This window comes from Panthera leo, chromosome D4 (assembly GCF_018350215.1).
Source record: "Panthera leo isolate Ple1 chromosome D4, P.leo_Ple1_pat1.1, whole genome shotgun sequence".
Taxonomy (NCBI): Eukaryota; Metazoa; Chordata; class Mammalia; order Carnivora; family Felidae; genus Panthera; species Panthera leo.
This window is the reverse complement of record NC_056691.1, coordinates 78,505,448-78,527,016: the sequence shown is the minus strand read 5'-3', so window position 1 is coordinate 78,527,016 and position 21,569 is coordinate 78,505,448. Positions and strand designations below refer to the sequence as shown.

The following is a 21,569-nucleotide window of genomic DNA, read 5'->3' as shown; positions in this document are numbered from 1 at the left end:
TTCCTGGAGATAGAAGGTTAGATCACATGGCACCTTTGGGTCACTCCCCGTGTAAGGAGAGTTGATAATCTCATAGAAAGCCCCTTGTAGGTTTATGGATGTCAGTTACTTGATGCCCTGTGGTACCAGGTGTCCAATAAGTACCCGTTGAATGGGCGACGGTCACTGGTACTTGATCACAATATATCACAGATGGCTGACTCAGAAAGGCCCTGGAGATCATTTAAAACCTCCAACTGTTTTCTACACGGACAAACTGAGGCGCGTGGACAGGATGAGCCTTGACCCAGATCACAAGGTGACTTAGAGACTGAGCTGGGCCTGGAGCCTGGGCCTCCTGACTCCCACACCCGTGCTTTGTTGTCCGTCCAACTCCCATCGCATTCAACGTTGTGACTTGGCTCGAACAGGGTAACTGCTTCCGGAAGCTCTTCTGGGTTTTGTGTAAATTATCTGAGCCTTTTGGGACCCCAGCTGGGCCTCCTCTCCTCCTCTTGGGCTGGCTCTTTCTGTTGGTCTCTGTCAGGAGAACATGATAATTTCTCCCCTCTCACCAGCAGTGCATGGCACCACATCACTCACTCTAACAGACCCTGCTGAGTACCCACAGTTTATCTGGAAGCCATTTTCTGTTTGGAAGTCAGTGGCGGTCAGCCAACATTTCAGTAATATTTGCTTTCCTAAGGCTTAGACAAATCAAATCCATTCACTTTCTTAGACTCGATCCCTCTTGTCTGGCATAATTTCCCCTCCTCTAAAGCAAGCCAAAATGGAACTTGGTGTGCTCTCTCCTTCTTTCTCTCTTCCTCCTTCCCTCCCTCTCTTTGTCTCTCTCTCTCTTTTTCTCTCGCTCCCTCCCTCCATGCCTTCCTCCCCTCTCCTTTCCCTCCCTCCCTGGTTCTTAGTCTTCTGTCTGTCTCGGTTTCTTCCTCTTCTTCTCCTTCTTCTCCTCTTCCTCCTGCCTCCCCTTCCTTTCTCTCTCTCTCTGTTCTTCTTCTTTCTTCCACAAGTATAGAATCCCAGCCCAAGACCACATTAAATTGGAAAGAAATCGAGGAAGACACCTAAGCCAAACTTCCTGCTTGTATAGGTGCAGACACCTGGCGTATCAGTTACCTTGTCTTGCCTCTGCAGTGGTATTAGGGATGGGGCTAGAACGCGGTCACCCTGACTCAGCCTAGTCCGCTGCCAGTTAAACCTCAGGGCATCTTCCGATGTATCCTTCATAAATAACCCCGCTCCAGGCTGTAGCTTTGCTGCTTGCCCTGGGGCCGGGGTCAGATGTAGGATGGAACATGAGGCTGTGTTGGCATAATCTTAGGCTCCCTACCTCCACTCTCTGGGAGTCCATTTCCTTGCCCATGAAGTGAGGCCTCAGTTTCCCCACCCTGCAGATGGTGCAGTGTTGTGGGAATCTGACGAGGCAGCGTGGCCCCTCAGTTCTAGAGCGCTTGGTATTATTAGCCCTCTTCCTTGAATAGGAACTTTCAGTATTTCAAAGCTGTGTTTATTCTATAGTGGATATTTGGGGCATCCTGGCAAGAAAGCAGGTAAGATATTTTGGGGCAAAATTTCTCCTTTCGGAACTCTGCCCTTCATCTGCTGCCTCCCTGTGTGGGCCCAGTCCCAGCAGGGAAGCTGCCACCTTCTCTGACTGCATTTAAAGCCGCCTCTGTCCGGGAGTGCGTCAGCTAGAAATAGACCAGGCGTTTCCTTTAGAGTTTCACAAAAATGGATCCTTTGGGTCAAAGACTCCTTAATCTGCAAAACACAAGCTGTTTGCCTGACTTGAGGCCTCAGCAGACTTCCTAGGTTTTGAAGGAGCTTTGGTATGGAAAAATGGTTTGTGTTTTGAAGATTAAGGGTCCTTTCATCCAAAAGATGCAATTTTTTATTTCTTTCCTCAAGCTCCCAGTGAAACACCTTGTTCCTTTCTGGCTTAAAACCTGCGCACCTCCTTTCTTATGCATAGATGGATTAGGTTACACTGCACATCCACAGCCCATGAGAAGGAGGGAAGCTGGGTGAGTGCCTCCTGGCCCTCTTTTAGGACTAGCCTTCCTCCCCTACTCCCCACGTGGCCTGATCATCCATACAAATGCAGTAAAGTCCCTTAGGAGTGTTTTAAGACCACAGATTCTGGGCTTTCACTATCAGAATTTTTATATATATATATTTTTAATGTTTATTTATTTTTGAGAGAGACACAGGGCAAGAGCATGGGAGGGGCAGAGAGAGGGGGAGACACAGAATCGGAAGCAGGCTGCAGGCTTCATGCTGTCGGCACAGGGCCCAACACAAGGCTCGAACCCACGAACTGCGAGATTTGACCTGAGCTGAAGTCGGGCACTCAACCGACTGAGCCACTCAGGCGCCCCAAGCAGAGACTGCTCAGGACTCAGAAGTCCCCCTCCAGCTTAAAGGCTCCTGGCGCGGGGGCCACGTTCCTCAGCCCGGTGGCTGACAGGGCAGTTGTGGAGGTGAAGAGCCTGGACATGCCCAGAATCACATTAATCAAGCGTGACTCTTACTATCCATGATGCCACTTGGAGCCAGTGACTAAACTTCACTGACCTCAGTATCTTTATCTACTCATTGGGAATGGTAACATTATGACCTAGCATATCTGTTAGCTTACCACCCCTCCCCACCCCCTGCAGCACACAAACCCTGGCAACCCAGTGGCTTTCAACAAATGACACTATTACAGCTCAATCGTCTGTAAGGCCAGCTGATCTCAGCCCCTCTCACTAATCTAGACTGGGCTTGTCTTGCTCTTGTGGTTTAGCTGGGACTCTACTCGCAGCCTGCCCCACGGAGGCGTGCTGGCTGGTCAGTCTGTTCCACACATTCTTTGTCAGTTTTCTGAAACACCGTCACATCCTTCTTGTGATGATAGGAGCACAAGGGGTTAAACAGAAATCCACACAGGCCCTTGAGGCTCAGGCTCAGAACTGGCACGGCCATCACTTCTGTCTCATGCTAACGACCAAAGGGAGCTACAAGGATGAGCCTGAATTTAAGGGAATGGGGAACAGACCCCGCGGCTTTAGGAGAACAGCTGGAAAAGTCTATGAGAAAGAACCTGGTTATAGAGAGGGGTGACGATTTGGGGCCAGCCATCGAGCACATCTATCCCATTGGTGGTCGTGGTGGACGTCAACTGAAACAACGTTTGTACAGTTCTTGACACAGCTCCTCTTGTACACTAAATGTTCATAAGTTATTTTCATCACGATCATTAGGGTAGCCAGGACTCAAGAATGGTGGCTGGAAGGATTAAATCGAGAGTTTCCAAACCCAGCAACATAGCTAGGATCCGCTCAGAGAGGTGGTGAAGCTTTCTTGAAATCACACGGAAGGAGCTAGTTGAGCCCGTCCACATCAATGTGATGATTTTAATTCGAGATTTGATGGACAGTAGGAAGAACCCTGGTTATGGCTCAGGGTGCTACTTGACTTTTCGACAATAGTGAGGCATTTCCTGGAGTTAATCAATGGTCTCAAATAACCCTGCCCATCTCCCTGTCCTGCCAGGACAGTGGACCTTACATGTATGTCGTATTAACCTCAAACACCTATTAAAAATGTACACGTGTGCTGAGAAATGGCTGTTCTCTGGTAGGGCCTTTTGTATTGCTAGCAATAAAAAAAACCAAACTTATACTGGATTCAGGTTTAAAAAAAGAAAGCAAAACAAAATACCCCACTAGCTGTGAGACCATGGGTAAATTACTGAACCTTTCTGGCCTCTGTTTCCTTTCCCATTACACGGGAATAATAATCAGACCTTCTTCAGAGGCATATTTTGAGGACTAAGTGAATTACGTAGGGCTTGTTAAGATATTTCACTGGTGTTTTCTTGCTGAAGGTTAATTTTCTCATCTCTGGAATGAGAGGTTAAATCTCTGCCCTCTATCTGTGAAAAGTGGCTCTGAGATCAAGCTAGAGCCTGATCCCTTTACAGCACGAAGTTATGCAGGAATTCAAGGATGGATGATTAGTGCCTTAAGAGGAGTCAGGGAGAACGTGTACAGTCTCCAAACCGACCACGTTTTTTCAATCAGTGATTGCCCACCCAGCACTTACTTAAACTCTCAGATGTGTGTCCCCCTGATGTCTTCCTTGGGTATCATGATTGTCATGGGCAAGCAGCAGGTGTAACTGTAACAGTCCTTTTGGTCCATCATTTAAAAAGCACCACAGGATGCAGTATTACTGGGCAATCAAAATGAATGAAATCTTGCCATTCACAACTGCGTGGATGGAACCGGATGGTATTAGGCTAAGCGAAATTAGCCAGAGAAAGACAAATATCGTATGACTTCAGTCATATGAGGACTTTAAGAGACAAAACAGATGAACATAAGGGAAGGGAAGCAAAAATCATATAAAAAACAGGGAGGAGGAGAAAACATAAGAGACTCTTAAATATAGAGAGCAAACAGAGGGTTACTGGAGGGCTTGTGGGAGGGGGGATGGGTTAAAGGGGGAAGGGGCCTTAAGGAATCTACTCCTGAAATCGTTGTTGCCCTATATGCTAACTCACTTGGAGGTAAATTTTGAAAATAAATTAAATTAAAAATAATAAATAAATAAATAAATAAATAAATAAATAAAATGTTAAGGCTGCATCTACAAAAAAGAAAGAAAGAAGGAAAGAAAGAAAGAAGAAAGAAAGAAAGAAAGAAAGAAAGAAAGAAAGAAAGAAAACACTGTAGGAAGGAATGACGCCATTGCATGAGAAATAACAGAGCCAAAGGAGCTTCTATCCAAATGGATCCAGCAGGAAACTTTCAGCTGTTTTCATTAGTGACCTGATGGAAACATCAAGCCAAGGGTCAGAGCTTTTGATGAGTAAATGTTGAAATTTAGGTGCAGATGGAAACTTAAGTGTTTTATTTATTTGCTCCACTGAATATTAAGAATGGATGAGCCACAGGGAAGAATTCAGAGCCATTAACTCAGCAGAACACTGTTTATTTATTGAACAATTATATTTTGAGCATCTGTGTAGTACCAGTTTCCATCTTTGGCATTACTTTCTAGCGCCAGAATCTTCCATGTGCCTCCGTAGGGCCAGCAGCCTTTTCTCACTCATCTCGGTGTCCCACGCAGTATCTGGATGAGTGATTTGCACCCAGTAGGTGGGTTTGCATGATTCCACACCTTTTGCTCACATTGGTCCTACTACCTGAAATGCCTTCTATCCAGTCCCTTTGTCCCCCTTCAGCTGGACAATCACTACTTGAACCATGAGAGCCCCAGTAAAATCTCAGCTCCCCTGAGAAGTCGTCTTCAACGGGCTGTGCGTGAGTTACTTTTTATTTGTTCCAGCAACACATCGTTCGGGACTCTGATCAAACTCAATCCGTTGTTTTGCGATTTGGAGTGTACGTATTTATCTCTCTCACCAGCTTCATGGCTCCCTAAAGCCATGGAAACTTTCTTACTTCTTTTTTGATGCCCTAGTGGCTGGAACCGAGTCTGCTACTCTATCCCCATAGCAGAACCCCATGCCGTTCTTTCAATCAGTACTAATTTCTTTTCTTTCTCCTATTTTTCTTTTTTCCCTTAATTCTATATCTGGCGTCTGAGTTTATAAATATCCTCATCCTATGAAAAAAAAAAAAAACAGAATCCTACATTGACTGTTCACATCCCTCTCTGGTGGAGAGAAAAGGAGCCTTGACTCCTGATTTTTTGATCTTTCCTTCTTTGCCAAGTACTCTCCACTCTCCGCCTCTATGTGTTCATGTCGCATTCACGCCTTAATCTCTTTCAACGAATATTCAGCTCCCATTGAAGCATTGAAAACCATCACCACCTCTATATTCTTAATTCCAATAGGGGTCTTGAGCCCTTATCTTGTTCAACTGCTCATCCTGTAGCTTTTTGAAACTTGAGACCCTTCTCTTAAATATTTCTGCTCCTTTGGTTTTGTGGACATTATTCTCTGATAATTCTTGTTCTTCCCCTCCTCCTATAATCTGCTTTATGGGATTCTTTTCTTCTTCCTTGTTCCTAAATAGAATTGCTCTGTGTGTGTTTCCCACCACTCTTGTCTCACACATATTCACTGGGAATTCTCATCCACTTCCAGAGCTCTAACCATCACTATTCATACTGACCTACAAATTTCTACTCTTAGCCCTGGCCTCTCTGATGATTTGGAGTCAAGGATTCTATAGCCTACTGGAAATTCTGACTCGAATGTTCAAAAGACACCTCAAACTCAACAGATTCAACAGGGAATTTGCCCCCATCCATCGACATTTCTTTTTCATTATTCTTTATCATCATGCATGATATCATCATCAGTCTAATCATCCAACCAGACTTAGGAGACATCGTAGACATCTTTCTTTCTCCACCCCACCTGCCCAGTCATCAAATCTTGCTAATTTTGTCCTCCCATTTTTTAAAAACTGTCAAATAGAAGGAATCTTTTTCAGACCATCACTAGCCTAGGCTACTGTGTTGGCCTCCTCAATTTTGTCCGTGTCTCTTCCTAAATCTATTCACTGCCCCTACATTTGGAGTAATCCATCTAAAATGAAACTCTAACACAAAATGCTTCTGTTTAAAAGCCTTCAGAGGTTCCCTGTGGTCCCACAGGTCTAATCCTAGACCTTGATTTGTGAAGTTGATTCATTGAATAAATGCTGAGTTAGTGCCTTAGCATATGATTGGTTCCATATCCTGGGTATACATGGGGGTGACGGGGAAGAATTTATGCCTTTAAGAAACTGCCAGTCATGTGAAAAGCTATGATTATGAAGTATGTGACCCCATTTAGCTCCTTTGCTTCATTTCCTGCCATTCTCTGCTTCAAAATTACCACTGCAGTAGCTTTGAAATGTTTTAGATCTTATATCCACACCACACGCCTTCATTCCTTTGCATGTTTCTCTCCTGGCTTGAAGTGTAGACCCCAGATGTGTCACCTCACAAATGTCTCTTGATCTCCTAAGGCTTGCTTAGATGTCCTCTCCAGGGAACATTCCTTGGACACCCCTTCTTGGGGGTCCAGACTCCACAGAATGTGGGGTATACCCTGACTTTGCCCTATGCCATCATACCCAAAATATTACCTGTTTCTTTGTCTATCTCCTACTGTGGACTGTGAGACCTAATTAAAATTGTAGGGATACTCAACAAATACTTATTGAATGTTACCAAACTGGCCCGGAAAAGACCTTCCAAAAATGTTAATTTCACATTCCTTTTTGAAAGATCTCCTGCAGAGACTGCTGATAATTTTGAGGGAACACTTAAAAGGCAGTTGCCTTGAATTTAGATCTTCATATCCTAAATGTGGCTCCAGATGAAATCTTTATGGAGGAAGGATACTACACGTACTTATATTGTTAATTACAAACAAAAAAATAGTATTTCAAAAATGACACAAATAATGAACCCACATATTTCAGTTTTTTCTCAGATTGCCATGGTCGTCCCTAGATTTCACATTTCTAGAAGTTTCACACCTCAACTTATCAGCTATTCTCTTTGTTAACATCTTCACAGTTAATTTGTAGTTGTTGATGGTTGTCAAAACAAGAAAACTCCAACTTAAGGATGATGTAGTTTCTTAGTTTGGTGTGTTAAAGCACTGAGTCATAAAATTTAGTTAGATTTGGCTTGGATTGAAGTTTAATTCTGTCATTTTAAAATAATGTGACATTGGAAAAAGAATGACTTTTTTTAGAAGAGTCTCCGTTTTATTAGATACAAAATAGAAATACAGGAAAACCTTGGTTTGTGAGCTTAATTCGTTCTAGCAACATGCTTGTAATCCAAAGCATTTGTCAAAGCAAATTTCCCCATAAGAAATCATGGAAGCTCAGAGGATTCATTCCACAACCCAAAGATATTCATATAAAAATGACTGCAGGGAGTCTGGGTGGCTCAGTCGGTTAAGCGTCCAACTTCAGCTCAGGTCATGATCTCGCGGTTTGTGAGTTCGAGCCCCGCATCAGGCTCTGCACTGCTGGCCCAGAGCCTGGAGCCTGCTTTGGATTCTGTGTCTCCCCCTGCTCACGCTCTGTGTCTCTCTGTCTCTCAATAATAATAAACGTTAAAAAAATTTTTTTAAATGATTGCAATGCTATAATAGAATACAAAATAATAAAGAAAACACAAAATATAAAGAAAACTAAACAAGTTAACCTGCACTTACCTTTTTGCAAACCTTCGTGGCATGTTTTTTTTTCAAGTTATGTCCCATGTTGTTTCTGCTCACTCTTCTTCACACACAGTTTTAGTTCGGTATTGAACGTGTCCAGGTCAGTATATTGCAACAAATAAATTACATTTTATTTAAGGGGGAGACGTCGCTCTTTCCCCAGACTGTCCTGTCTTTCCCTGGCTTATGACTGCGCTGTATCTCCTCCATCTTGCTGACCTTGATCACAACTTCTTCTGGATACAAGGTTGGGTCAAGAACGGACAGATAAAAAGAAAGCAAGTCTTCCTCGACGAGTACCTTTGCAAAGACTTAGAGTCAGTGCTTCTGGCAGGGTGAGTGCTAACGTTTTTTCCGTGCGGCGTTTTGGGGGCACATCTGGAGCATCCCTTCTTCTCTGGGATCTCTTACTTGTGATTCTTGATGAAGAAAAATGCATCTCTTTTCAGCTCCTTACTGACCAGTAGGGGACCCTTGGTAAATGGCTGGGAGAGTCCAGTTTCCTTTTACCCGAGATCCCCTTTCCCTCCAGGTGGGATCTAGGGCAACCCCTCTTCCTGAGGCTTTCTTTTGCACGTGGCTCCCCTCTGCGCCATGGGGAGCACGTGTTGCACGTGAGCTAGGCAGTCGCTCTCCAAACTGCAACCCCTACCCCTTCGCCGGGTTTCAGCCTATCTTTCTTTAAGATTCTTTTTTTAGATGTCTCCGGTGTGAGTCAGACACCAATCAGCCGTACCCCCCCAGGCTCCCGGGAACATCGATCCTGTTCTTTGAGTGATCGTGTTGAAGCGTGAGGTGAGGGGCTACTACCCGTCTCTTCCCCTGTTTGGGGGTGGGCAGGAGCACTCCCAACACTGCCAGGTCTCACTCAAGCACCACTCCTGATCCCAGCATGCCGCCATGTGGGTGAGCGGTCAAGAATCTCAGAAGGTGTAGTTTGGCTACCTTTTTTTAGGACCTGTATAGTGGGCGTATCCCTCTCTTTAGAATATAGTCTCTATTGTCTGGGGCTCCAGCTGAAGCTGAGGCCCAAAAAGCTGCATTTGAAATCCTATTTCATCCTTATTTTATCCCTAAGAGATGCTGGTCCTCCCGGTGTTGCCCACGTTTTACAGATGGGGACACTGAGGCACAGGGCAGGAGGTTATTGCGTGTTCACGGTCCCCCGGCTCTGTAGGCGGCGATCTGGTGAGAAGTCTCATCCAGAGATCCGGGTTTAGAAGTTGAAGCCTGGGGGCTCCTGGGTGGCTCCGTCGGTTAAGCATCCAACTCGGCTCAGGTCAGGATCCCACGGTCTGTGGGTTCGAGCCCCGCGTCGGGCTCTGTGCGGACAGCTCGGAGCCTGGAGCCTGCTTCGGATTCTGTGTCTCCCTCTCTCTCTCTCCCGCTCCCTTGCTCACGCTGTCTCTGTGGCTCTCTCAAAAATACATAAACATTAAAAAAAAATTAAAAAGTTGAAATCTGAATGAGGTTATCAGGTTACCTAGGGTTAGCAGGCAAACACTGCGGGTGACCTCAGGTCCTCAGGGGCCTCGAGGATGGAGGCTTAGGGGGTTGGGGTTGCTCCCTTCTCCTCTCTGGCCCAGAATGCGGGCGTGGCCCAGCAGTCCAAGCGGAGGGCTCTGGAGGAGGAGCTTGGTGACCCTCCAAGGTCTCCTGGGAGACCCTTGTCTGTCTCTTTGTCCTGCCTGTGCTCCTCGGATGTAAATAATTTACGCTGGCAACGATTAGAGAGTGTGCTCTGTGTGGGATGAACCCGGTTCCCTTAATAACACTGCAGGCTTATATATAGCACAGTTCAGCCAAGGGCCCACGTGCTCTCCAGGCCACAGCCCGCATCAGCTGCCCCACATCCACCAGGCCACCCAGCGGGAGCGGGCCTGTGACTCACGCAAGGTCACGGGAGGTCAAGGGCAGTGCTGGGAATAGAACCAGCCTCTCTTTCACAGGCTCTAAACCCCAGTGGCCGGAAGCTCCCTTCATGAATATTGGAAAAAACAGCAGTCCTCCAAAGCATGGTAGTAGATATCCAGGGCTATCTCTAGTAAATGAGGATTGGAGGTTTAGTCCTTGAACATGGGAGTTTTTACTTGTAATGTATTTATTGTCTGTTTCTTTAGTGATTTTGGCAGGGGAGGCAGGTGCACGGTGGCTCAGCCGGTGGCAGGACAGAGAGTCAAGTGGATTCTCCAGATGTTGATAAAAACAGGGGGATTGATGAATGACCCTCCTGGGCAGCGTCGTAGAGCCGAAAAGGCTCATTTTAGCCCCGCACCATCCAATAAAAGTCCAACACCATCCGTGTGTGTAGTTTTAAAGTTTTAGCAGCCAGGGGCCCCTGAGTGGCTCAGTCAGTTAGGCGTCCGACTTCGGCTCAGGTCCTGAGTTCGTGGTTCAGGAGTTTGAGCCCCGCATCGGGCTCTGTGCTGACAGCCCGGAGCCTGGAACCTGCTTCGGATTCTGTGTCTCCCTCTCTCTCTGCCCCTCTCCTGCTCATGCTCTGTCTCACTTTGTCTCTCAAAAAGGAATAAACGTTAAAAGAAATTAAAGTTTTGGCAGCCACACTCAAACGATGAAAAAGAAACAGGTGAAAGAAATTTAAAGAATACATTTCAATAACCCAGTCCGGCCAAAATAGTAATATTTCAACATGTAACCAATATAAATATTAGTGAGATATCGTACCACATTTTTTTATTCCTCCTGGGTCTTGAAATCTGGCGGATGTGTATTTCACCCTAACAGCACATCTCGATTTGGGCTAGCGATCTGGATTTCAAATGCTTCCCAGCCACGTGCGGTCAGTGGCTCCCAAATCGGACGGCGAGGCCTGCAGTTCTAGCTGTGTCCTTTGCCAGCTTTGTGGTGCTGAGCCACCTCCCTAACTTTCCCAAACCTCAGGTTCCCCGCCCTCCGTGTGTAAGGTGGAGACCATAAGTTGTTACTGTATTGCCACGAGGTCACGTGTGGAAAGCGGCTCTGTGGTTTCTAGGACATAGTAAATGCTCAATTAATACGCGGTTCCTCCCGCAGCTAAACTGCAGGAGACTGAACGACGGGTTGGCCTCTGACTACTCCCTCGCTCCTCCCTTCCATGGACATTTCTTTTCCTCTGAGGCATCTGCACCACCCACCCCTTCCCTTCCGTCAGGTGTCCGCTCAAAAACCGCTTTCCCGGAGGAGCTTTTCCTGAACACCACGTGTTTCGGGGAACAGCCTCGCTCCCAGTCCCCTTTATCTGCTTTGATTTTCTTTAGAGGCCTGCTCACCATCGCACATAGAGGTTCTGCCTCTGTGTTCACTCGTCCCAGCCCAGCGGAGAATACGTCCCCTGAGGGCCCTTGCTGCTGCTCTGCTCCTTTCATTTGATTTCCAGCTAAATATGTTAATGGATGAGTGAACGAATTCTTGAACATCTATAGTTCTTTGCTCTTAGTATACGTATAGCACGGAATTGGGATACGCAGTTCTTTCTTGGTGAGGGCAGGGGGGAGAGGGAGAGAGAGAGAGAGAGAGACAGACACACCCACACCCACACGCACGCACACACACGTGCACACACACACGCACACACACAACGTCTCTGCTTAATAAAACCTTACGTGTGGGGCCCCCGAGTGGCTCAGTCGATGAAGCTTCCGACTTCAGCTCAGGTCATGATCTCCTGGTTCATGAGTTCAAGCCTCACATTGGGCTCTCTGCTGTTGGCACAGAGCCTGCTTCAGGTCCTCTGTCCCCCCACCCCTCTCTCTCTCAATAAATAAATAAACTTAAAACAAAACAAAACCCCAAAACCTTACATGCTATTTAAGGACCTGCTCAAATACCGCCTGTTCTGTAGGATCCTTCCAAATCGCTGTGTTGGAAACAATGTCTGTACGTCTATTTCTCCACCGAATATTTTTTGGTTGTTGTAGTTTTCATGACAGCCTATTTTATATTAAAATTCCTCTTGCGTGGGTATGATACCACCTCCCTTCATATGTTGAATCCCTAGAGGGTAGGACCTAATTTCAGCTGATGTGTGGTAAGGCTGGGGGATGTCGTGGAAACTATACAGACTTTATGCAAGGATATACATGGCTTGGGTCTTGAATCTAACACTCAGACATTGTGAACTTAGGAGTCATCCAGTGTCTCCAAGCCGCAAGGTTATCATCTGTTAAATGGGCGGTTGTACAGATCTCATGAAGAAACCTTTATTAACCTCTAGCCTGTACTGGGTACATTCGCTGCCACCAAGGGTACAGACTGCTTTAGACCCAAGTATACAGTAGACGCTCAATAAATATCAGTCACAGACCCTGCTATTCTCTTGGGCCTCTAGTACAGTTGGTACTATTTGGGGTCTGTTCCCATGAGTCCTAGCGTCTTCATGATATGACATGTCTGTTTCACACCTACTAGTCCTTACTCTTGCCCAGCAAAACATCCACTTCTCTTAACACGCACCTTTAGAAACTTTCATTTCCAGTTTTAGTGTTCTGTGGATTATTGTGATTTTCTGAGTCAACAGAGATGTGTCCAGACTTCTTCCACGAAGCACTCATCTCCACTTGCTGGGATGTAAATTGTCTCAGTGACATTTACTGTCCCAATGACAGAGAAGGCTCAAAACACAGCCACATGCACGTGCTGCCCTGCCCAGACAGTACGACAGAATGACCCCCAGGAGCTGGAAGACAGGAGCCGGGTCGTGGTCCTGTGGAGAGTTGAGTCAGCCAGGGTTTAACTTTTGCCCAGTTGACATTTGGGTCCAATGTTCTTTGCTGTGGGAATGTTCTGTACATTACAGGATGTTTAGCGGCATCCCTGACCCTGCCCATTAGATGCCTGTGGCACCCCCCTCTTTCATGACACTCAAGATGTCCCTTGGAGGGGCACCTGGGTGGCTCAGTCGGTTGAGCATTCAACCTCGACTCGGGTCATGATCCCATGGTTTGTGAGTTCGAGCCCTGCATGGGGCTCTGCAGTGACGGTGTGGAGCCTGCTCGGGGTTCTCTCTCTCGCCCTCTTTCTCTGCCCCTCCCCCCTCACGCTTTCTCTCTTTCTCAAAGTAAACAAATTTTAAAAAAATAATATTTGTTAAAAAAAAGATGTCCTTCGGGGTTAACATGGCTGCCACTTGGGAAACACTGGATTAGATGGGTCAGCTGTCAGCCAATTCTAGGACTATGGGCTAAGAGCTTACCCTCTTACACACACACACACACACACACACACACACACGAGCTCTGCGGTTCCACGGACAGGCTCTTCCTCTTTTGAAAGCTGCAGCCCCCTGCATCCTGTTTCCTTGCAAACGACTGGCAGCCAAGCACTCTGTCGTGGGCCCTCACCCCGCACCCACTCCCAGCGGAAGCCCTGGAGAAGGGCTGAATGCGATTTCGGTGTATTGCAGCGCCCCCTGCCGGCCGTGCCGAACAACCGCCTCCGGCCCCTGCTTGCGCTCGGGTGGACGGTTTTGGCCGCTGGAGCTGCCCCGGTTCTGCCCTCGACACGCACTGCTTTGTTCGAGGCTCTGAACTGCACTTGAGGCCACGGGTTCTGGCGGCCCTCGGCTCTGCTCCCGTGCCTCTGTCCTTTGCCCCCGACAGCTGGGGCTTGCAGCGCCGAGCAGATTTTTGCAGCTTCTCGTAATAACAGGGTGCAGTTGGGCGCCAGAGGGCCTTGGCCGCCTGGGTAGGAAATTCACATCTCTTGTCGGTTTTTTTTTTACTTTCTCTTTCTTAGCTTTACTTTCTTCCCATTTTCAGCCGGAAGCGTAGACGACGAAGATATCCCATCTCTTCATGTTTACACATGGCGTTACACCTGACAACATGTTTATGTCTTCACCGGTTTTAATTTTTTCGGGGTGGGGGGAGGGGCGGAGGGAGAGGGAGAGGGAGAATCCCAGGCAGGCTCCGTTCTCAGCACAGAGCCCAACGCGGGGCTCACTCACGGCTGTGAGATCGTGACCTGAGCCGAAAGCAAGAGTCGGACACCCAACCGACCGAGCCACCCAGGAGCCCCCCGTGTCTTGGCCGTTTTTAAATGGTAGGCCTAAAAATCTGAGCTTCGGAGAAGGGAGGTGATTGTCCTGCGTCACACAGCTCGCCCTGTGTAGAGACCGTCTTTTAAAGGTTCTGGCCAGTTACGAAGAGCAAAGCTGACCCAGGAACGAATAAATATAAGAAAAGATAACTAAGGACTGATGTACAGTTTCACAGAGTGAGCAGCGAGAACCGTGAGGAAGGAACAAACAGTTTTAGAGAGAACGAAAGACGGGAAATGATCCCTGAGGACCCGACCTCAGCTGGCTACTGAAAAATAAATAGGACTTGGCCGGGCAGTGGAGACAGTATGCACAAGACCCCCCCGCCCCCCCCCCCGCCCCCCCCCCAGGGAAGATGTGGACACGATCAGTGTCAACATTCATCATTGTCACTATCCTTCTCATCATTGATGCCATTTATTGAGCATTTACTAAATGGCAAGCCCTGGCTGGGACACTTTACAGAAGTTACGTCACTCCGTTCTCTTGCTAGGGGCTACTGTTAACCACATTTTGCCGACAGGGGAAGGAAGACACAGAGATATGAAATGACTTGCCTGAAATGATGCTGATTGTAACTGATGGAACCTGGGTTCAAATCTGCCTTTCAAATAATGAGCGAGATAAGCTCTTCTAGAATAAGTGGGGTTGGGGGCACAAGCACTGTGCTAATCTGATAATTAGAAAATGATGGTAAAGACGAGTGTCGAAAAGCTAAGCATGGCCTATGGTCTCTCTTCTCTTCTCCCCATGAAGGGCCTCTGCCTCAGCTCTCCCTTAGTCTTAAACTTTTCTCCAACATGGCACCATTATGCTGTTATCAACACCCCCCCCCAAAAAAAAGGGAGGTGGGCAAAACCCCACCTAATCTCTTCGCCTTTATTTTCCCATCTGAACCTCAGGGAGTTTGAGGCTCAGAATCCTCAACAGTGAAACCGCTGGCCACGTATCCTTGGGGTCAAGGAGACATTCCACTGAGCAGTGTAGAACTGGACTTTCAGGAGCTCCATAAACCTTCACCCGCAAGGTGTCCAGCCCCCAGAGTCATGGTCACAGGCCATCCTCAGACTTTGGGCATTCCTCCGATGACGCAGAAGCCAAGCGTGTACTCGCGTACGCGTCTGCGTGAGACGAGGGGAGAAAAGAGCTCCCGTTTGTGGAGTCTCGATCACAAGAGGCAGGTTGTCTGTGGAGCTACTGGGTGGGACAGACGCCTGAGTTCTACTGCCACATTCCTCACTGGCTGTATGAGACTCTGGTTCTGCCTTCGTCTGTTTCACTCGTCCTTCGAATACATACGCCTTGCATTCCTATGACGTGCCGAGTGCCATGGTGTAGGCATCGAAGCCCATCCTCTGTTTTGCCCTTGAGGCGGCTGCATCCCTAAGAGGCTAAGCATTTGTCCGTGTTCACGCGATACGTGAACAGCGAAGCAGGAACGCGAGCCCAGGTCTCCCCAGGTGCCGTGCTCTTAACCAGAAACATACTGGGTTTTGTAAACCTTGATACACTTTACTGTTATGATGTTATGAAGATGTTTTAACCACATTTTTTTTTCTTTTCCTGTGTCTTTCTCTTCCTTTTGTTTTATTTTCTCTCTCTTTCTCTCTCTCTCTCTCTCTCTCTTTTTTTTTTTTTTTACTCTTTCTCCTCAGGACTCCACAGAATGGAGCAAGAATGAGAGGAAAAAGGCCGGCAGAAAAGCATGAACTGGAGGTTTGTTGAGCTCCTCTACTTCCTGTTTGTATGGGGCCGTATCTCAGTGCAGCCCTCCCACCAGGAACCAGCTGGGACAGACCAACATGTCTCCAAGGAATTTGATTGGCTTATTTCAGACAGGGGGCCTTTCCACCACTCCAGGAGCTACCTATCCTTTGTGGAAAGACACCGTCAAGGATTTACAACCAGATATAAAATATACAGGTAAGATCTGGGTGAAGCTGGTCCCTGCCTCCCGCGCCTTTCATTCACAGAGTGCTTTTTGGCGTCCAGTGTTGGTAGGGCCTTGCCGCGTGGAGGACCGTCTGGGCCAAGGGATCGTGAGCCTTCAGCGGGTCGTTACTCGTCTTTTCACCTTGTTTTTGTACTTTGCACGAGAGATTGACAATGACAAGGAGAAGAGCAAATCGCTAACATTTATTGAGTGCTTACTGTGTGCCAAGCGTGGTGCTTTACTTTGTACACGCCATCTCATCTAAGGTTTCGTAATCGCCGTCGGAGGTATATTCCATTTGTTCTCTCCACTGTATGCATGAAGTAACTGATCCTCAGCTAGGTGAAAGTATTTGCCTAAAGTCACACAGTCAGTAAGTGCTGGGATTGGGGTTCAAACCCCGTTTTATCGGTATCCGTGGTCACAGAATTTTTAATCAAATTCAGCTATAGGTAGTGTTGTTTGCAAATGCCACTGATGTGCCCGTATCCTTCCCAAACATACTCACACATCTGGAAACAAGTAGGGACTGTCCACGGACAATGTTTTCTTGAGCAGGTCTGAAGTGGCTCTTGACTTTTTAGAATGCCATTCATCCAAAAAGGACTTAGCCCCAAGTTTTTTTTCTCTTTGAAACCATCTGAGATTCTCCCCATTCCGGGCTTTCACCCTCTCTTTGATTCTTCCACAGCTCTCTACACTTACATCTCTTTCGTTTTAAACCGTCTGAAATTAGAGAGTGCCTTTTTGTGTTTCTTTCTTCCCTTACTAGAAGTTCTTGGAAGGCAGGACTTCCACGCAATTCATTTTTGGATCCGATCCCTTGAGTGATTTTTTTTTTTTTTTTTGCTACGGTGTGTCAAAAGTGCACAATACGTGTTGTGTACTTAAATGAGTTGGAAAATGCCAAAAGCTCTCTAGAGGTATAATCTTTGTCTCAAGGTCAAGGAAGAAGGGGCACACCCTGACCCTCCTGGGCCAGTGAGAACAGGAGAGCTGGGGAACATGGTGGAGGAAAAGGATGCTGACTGCATCAGGGAAGGCTTGCATTCAGGGCGTAAGTCTTTTTTTTTTGTATTTGGTATGAAAATAGACATGTCTCCCTTGCACATTTGGGGGCATTATGGATTAGGGATGTGAGATTCATCCAGCCTCTACCAGCTGTACCTGCCTGTGGCTTATGCTGAATATTCAAACCCTACTTTGGAAGTTGGCCCACTAGTGGCTGAGGTTCTGCAGCGGTTCCATCTATGAAAGAGTTCAGAGATGAGCCTTGAAGGGTGCTAAGCAATCAGAGAGTTACTGGGGAGAGGTGCTCTGAGCCTGATGGAAAGCAAGACACAAAGGAGCGTGGACATGGGGTGGGCAAGAAAAGGGGGAAGGAACACAAGGATAAAAAATTAGGGGTATTTCCTCTTTAAAAAGAGAAGAATACCAGAATTTTAAAAACGTAATTATTGGGGTGCCCGGGTAGCTTAGTTGGTCGAGCTGCCGACTTCGGCTCAGGTCGTGATCTCACAGTTTGCGAGTTCAAGCCCTGCATCGAGCTTTCTGCTGTCAGAGCAGAGCCTGCTTTGGATCGCCTGTATCCTTCTCTCTCAGTCTCTCTCTCTCTTAAATAAAAAATAAATAAATAGATAGAAATGTAATTATTGATTCAGAAGCCCACTCCTGGGGACAACTATTCCTAAACTACCCAAGAACAATAGTTGTCTGCCTAATTTCAGAGTTGGATCCTTAACATAATTTCTGGCAGAATGCAGCCATTGCTATCTGTGAACACGCATAAACCAAATATGGGTGCTTCCCTGATTACTCAGCAGAATGCACCGGCATCTGAAATTCCTGGTGCTCGGAAAGATGGAGGCTGGAGATAAAGGATTGAGGGGAACGGGGCAAGTAGTGGAGATCTAGGAATGTTATCCTCTTTGTGTTTTGTCAGACGATAACTCCTTGGTTTCACATGTGGCTTTTGCTCCCACTTGAGCCTCCTGAAGCCACCTTCAAGTTGGATGACTGGGGTTCAAATTTCCTTTTTAAAGATCAGAAGGTGGCTGACTTGAATAGAGTGAGGTAGCCGAGAAATGACGGAGTCTGGGGTGGAAACAAAGTCTGATTATAAATCCATAACCACGCCAATGAATACGGCAGAACTAAAGGCATCCGTTCATTATTTAGGAATGTTTCTTAGCGACTGCTGTGTGCCTGGCCCGGTGCTAGACACTGGGGCTGTGTTGGCTTGAAGATGAGTAGTAATGATACAGTAGGAGGGCTATGCTTGAGTTTTAGACGGGAGCTATCCTGCATGTTAGATGATTAACATATGGTTGCAATTGCTGTTGAAATAACCTAGACTTCCACGGATACCCTGAGTAGAACCATAGGCACAAACGTTCGACAGTGGCAGCCTTTAATTGAGCACTTAGGATGTGCCATGAAAAGAGGCCATTCAATTCTCACAGCATCCTCTGTCAGGTGAGCAGTGCCTTGGCCTTTTATAGGTAGGAAGGCCAGGACTTGTGGAGGCGGAGTGCATTGACCCACTCGGTGGGACCCATGGACACATTCCTTGTGGTAAGGAACAGGAGCTGGGGTCCAAACACAGACCTGCCTGACCCCAAAGCCCTCCTTCCAGCCACTGTGCTGCATGGCTGCCCCTCCCCCAAGCCCGGTGCCCCAACGTCGAGTGTGTCAGAGTTCTGAAGGGAGTCTTGCAAACATTTTTCCTCCCAACTGCTTTGTGAACCTTTGGGGTTGGTTTTTGAGATGCTAAGAAGTGAAAGGTTGCTAGTGAGGTTGGGGGTCAGGACATCTGGATACTAACTCTAGCTTTCTGGGCATTGGTCTTGTGACATTAGTCAGGCTCCCTCCTCTCCTGGATCCTGCTTTCTTCATCTGTCAAATGGTAGCCTTGAAATACATCAGTGGTTTTCAACCTGTGCTGTTGGAAATCTTGAGGATCGATTAAAGAAGTCAAAAAAGCCACTTTAGTGTGGGAAGATAGGCAAAGTGTGTGTGTGTGTGTGGGGGGGGTGCTCAGGCAGGATCCCCCCCCCCAGCTGTGCACAGTGCTTACACAAGAGAAGGTCTGACTCTGCTGTTTTCACGGTCTGATTTTACGTATCCTTTCCGTTGGATCCCACTGCTAAAGCAAAGTGTGCGGTCATCCAACAAGCTGATTTCTACCATGCTTTCTAGTTCTAAAATTAAGTATAAGATTTAACCAAGGTCACATGGTTAATTAAATGATGGGAGTTCAACCCAGAAGTCAGGCCCCTGGTCATCTAGTTATTCCTTCCTTCCTCTATTTAATCTTCAAATAATTATTAAGTACCAGCAACAGGCCCAGCACTGTGTTTGGTACAGATGATATAATGATGAGTACAATGAACATGGTCCCTGCTCTCATAGGAGAGACTGACATTGATTAAACACACACACACACACACACACACACACACACACACACAATAAGTGCTACAAAGGAAAAAAGAGCAGAGTAGGTGTAACTGGGAGATCATTAATACTGTAAACCTTGATCTGGAACCAGTTTCTTACATGCAAAGATTAGGTGGGGCTCCTATCATAATCTGCACGTGTACCCACATGCAAATAAGTACCCAGAGACATGGTGCCCATCCAGGCCAGGTTCAGACCAGAGCCAAAGCCAGCTAGGACATACTCATCAGGATAATAGTCAATTGACACTTTGTCCTCATTGAGTGCTGCTTTGTGGAAACACGAAACCGGTGATTTCCAGTGTGCCTTCTTATGTGCTAATGTGAACATAGCGTATTAGACAATGGACATTTGCATCATGAAAGAAAGGCTTTCTCCAGGAATGCGCCATATTGTCTTATGCTGGAGAGCCAGCTTTATTGAGGTGTCTAGTCTTCAAGCTTTGGCCAGTTCACCCCACCCTGAACCCATGGCGGGCCCCAGGATGATCTGGGAGCTTCAGAAAGAAAAAAAGTCTGAGAGGAGGTCTGCTCTCTGCACTTAAGTGGGGTAAGGCCATTTCTTCCCTTTCTTTCCTCATGCATATGCACACAGAGGCTGGTTTCAGCCCATAGAATCATGGTGGGGAGTCCGTGCCAATGGCAAGGCTGGGAACCTTTCCCATTAAATCCCAGCAGAAGTCTTCTCTCACGTTGTTTCACAAGCCAAGCAATAATATGTGTACAGGCAGTGGTTTGGGTGCATGAGGCACACGCTCTGTCATGCGTAAGTCTCAGCTGACACATGGAGGGAAGGCTGGGCCATTTCCTGCCTGAACCTGCCAGCGTCGTTGAACTTGATTGAAGTCAGGGAAGCTGGGTGCTGGCCCCCTCTCCTGCCTCCTTCGTGCGTGCTTTTGGCCAAATAATGGACCTTTTGGAGCTTGTTTCTTCATCTGTAAAATGAGACTGTTAGCGAAGGTGATCTTCAAGGTCCTTGCCTTTTCTGAAATTCCATAATTCCATGAAATAATGTCCCCTGAGGATTTAGCCTGGGGTAGTGGAGAAGAGTGGACTTGGAGTCTGGAGACTTTGTTTATTTTTGAGCCACTTTCTAGCTTTCTCATCCTGGGCCGAGGCATTCATGCATATTCACTCATTCATACATCGGTTGCTGTAAAATTTAACTCTGGTCATAATGCCATGAGCTGTGCTACCATTTAGTGATCCCGAAATGACCAAGAGAAAACAGTGAGGTGTACACCCTCACAAACACACACGCATGTGCACAACCTGTAGTGCCCGGCCCCTCCTCCACCAGACTTGGAGTTGAGGGTGGAAGGTAGAAGAAACATACAAGTCAATAAACAGTTATCGTTCCATGGACAGGAATGGGTAAGGAATGGCTCAGATCCTCAATTTTCTCCTCTGTAGAAAGGGATAATGATGTCTGGCCTACCTAGTAGGTCAAATGAGGTAAAGTTTGTGTAGGACTGCTTTATGAAATTTAAATGTTCTTCTAGCTACACATGTTTTTTTTTTTTTTTTTCATTAAGGCTCTAAGTCATCATTCTAAAAAGAAATCATTGATTTTCACTTTCTGCTAAGCCCATACATATATTAGTCATTAAATACTCACAGCCCTTCTGGGAGGGAAATACTATTATTGTCCATATTATGAATGAGAATACTAAGGCACCAAGAGGGTAAGCAAATTGTCCAGGGTCACACATCTGGAAAGTGGCACAGCTGGGAATCAGAAGCGGGCCTCTGAGACCCCACAAGAGCCCTTACCTTATGCTGTCATGACTCTCTCTGGTTTTTAGTTACCTGGTTCACCATCAAATACTGAGAAACTCCTTTTGCCAGTGGGCAAATTGCAACCTCTTTGAGGCTCAGTTTTCTCATTTGTAAGATGGAGCTAATATTAAATGCCTTGTGTGCTTGTGGTAAGAAGTAACTTTGATATCAAAC

General features: G+C 46.7%; 1 protein-coding gene across 3 annotated transcripts in view; it reads left to right on the top strand.

The window, feature by feature from the left end:
- BRINP1 (BMP/retinoic acid inducible neural specific 1) overlaps positions 1-21,569 on the top strand; it is a 173,682-nt gene that overhangs the window by 32,472 nt on the left and 119,641 nt on the right. The window contains exons 1-2 of one of the 3 annotated variants that reach the window (XM_042913661.1): positions 8,455-8,523; positions 15,881-16,148. In XM_042913661.1, the coding sequence (XP_042769595.1) occupies positions 15,931-16,148 (218 nt within the window). In that variant the 5' untranslated portion in view covers positions 8,455-8,523; positions 15,881-15,930. Of the gene's footprint in view, positions 1-8,454; positions 8,524-15,581; positions 15,686-15,880; positions 16,149-21,569 lie in introns of those variants that run through there. The other 2 variants (XM_042913660.1, XM_042913659.1) reach the window with 2 other exon arrangements.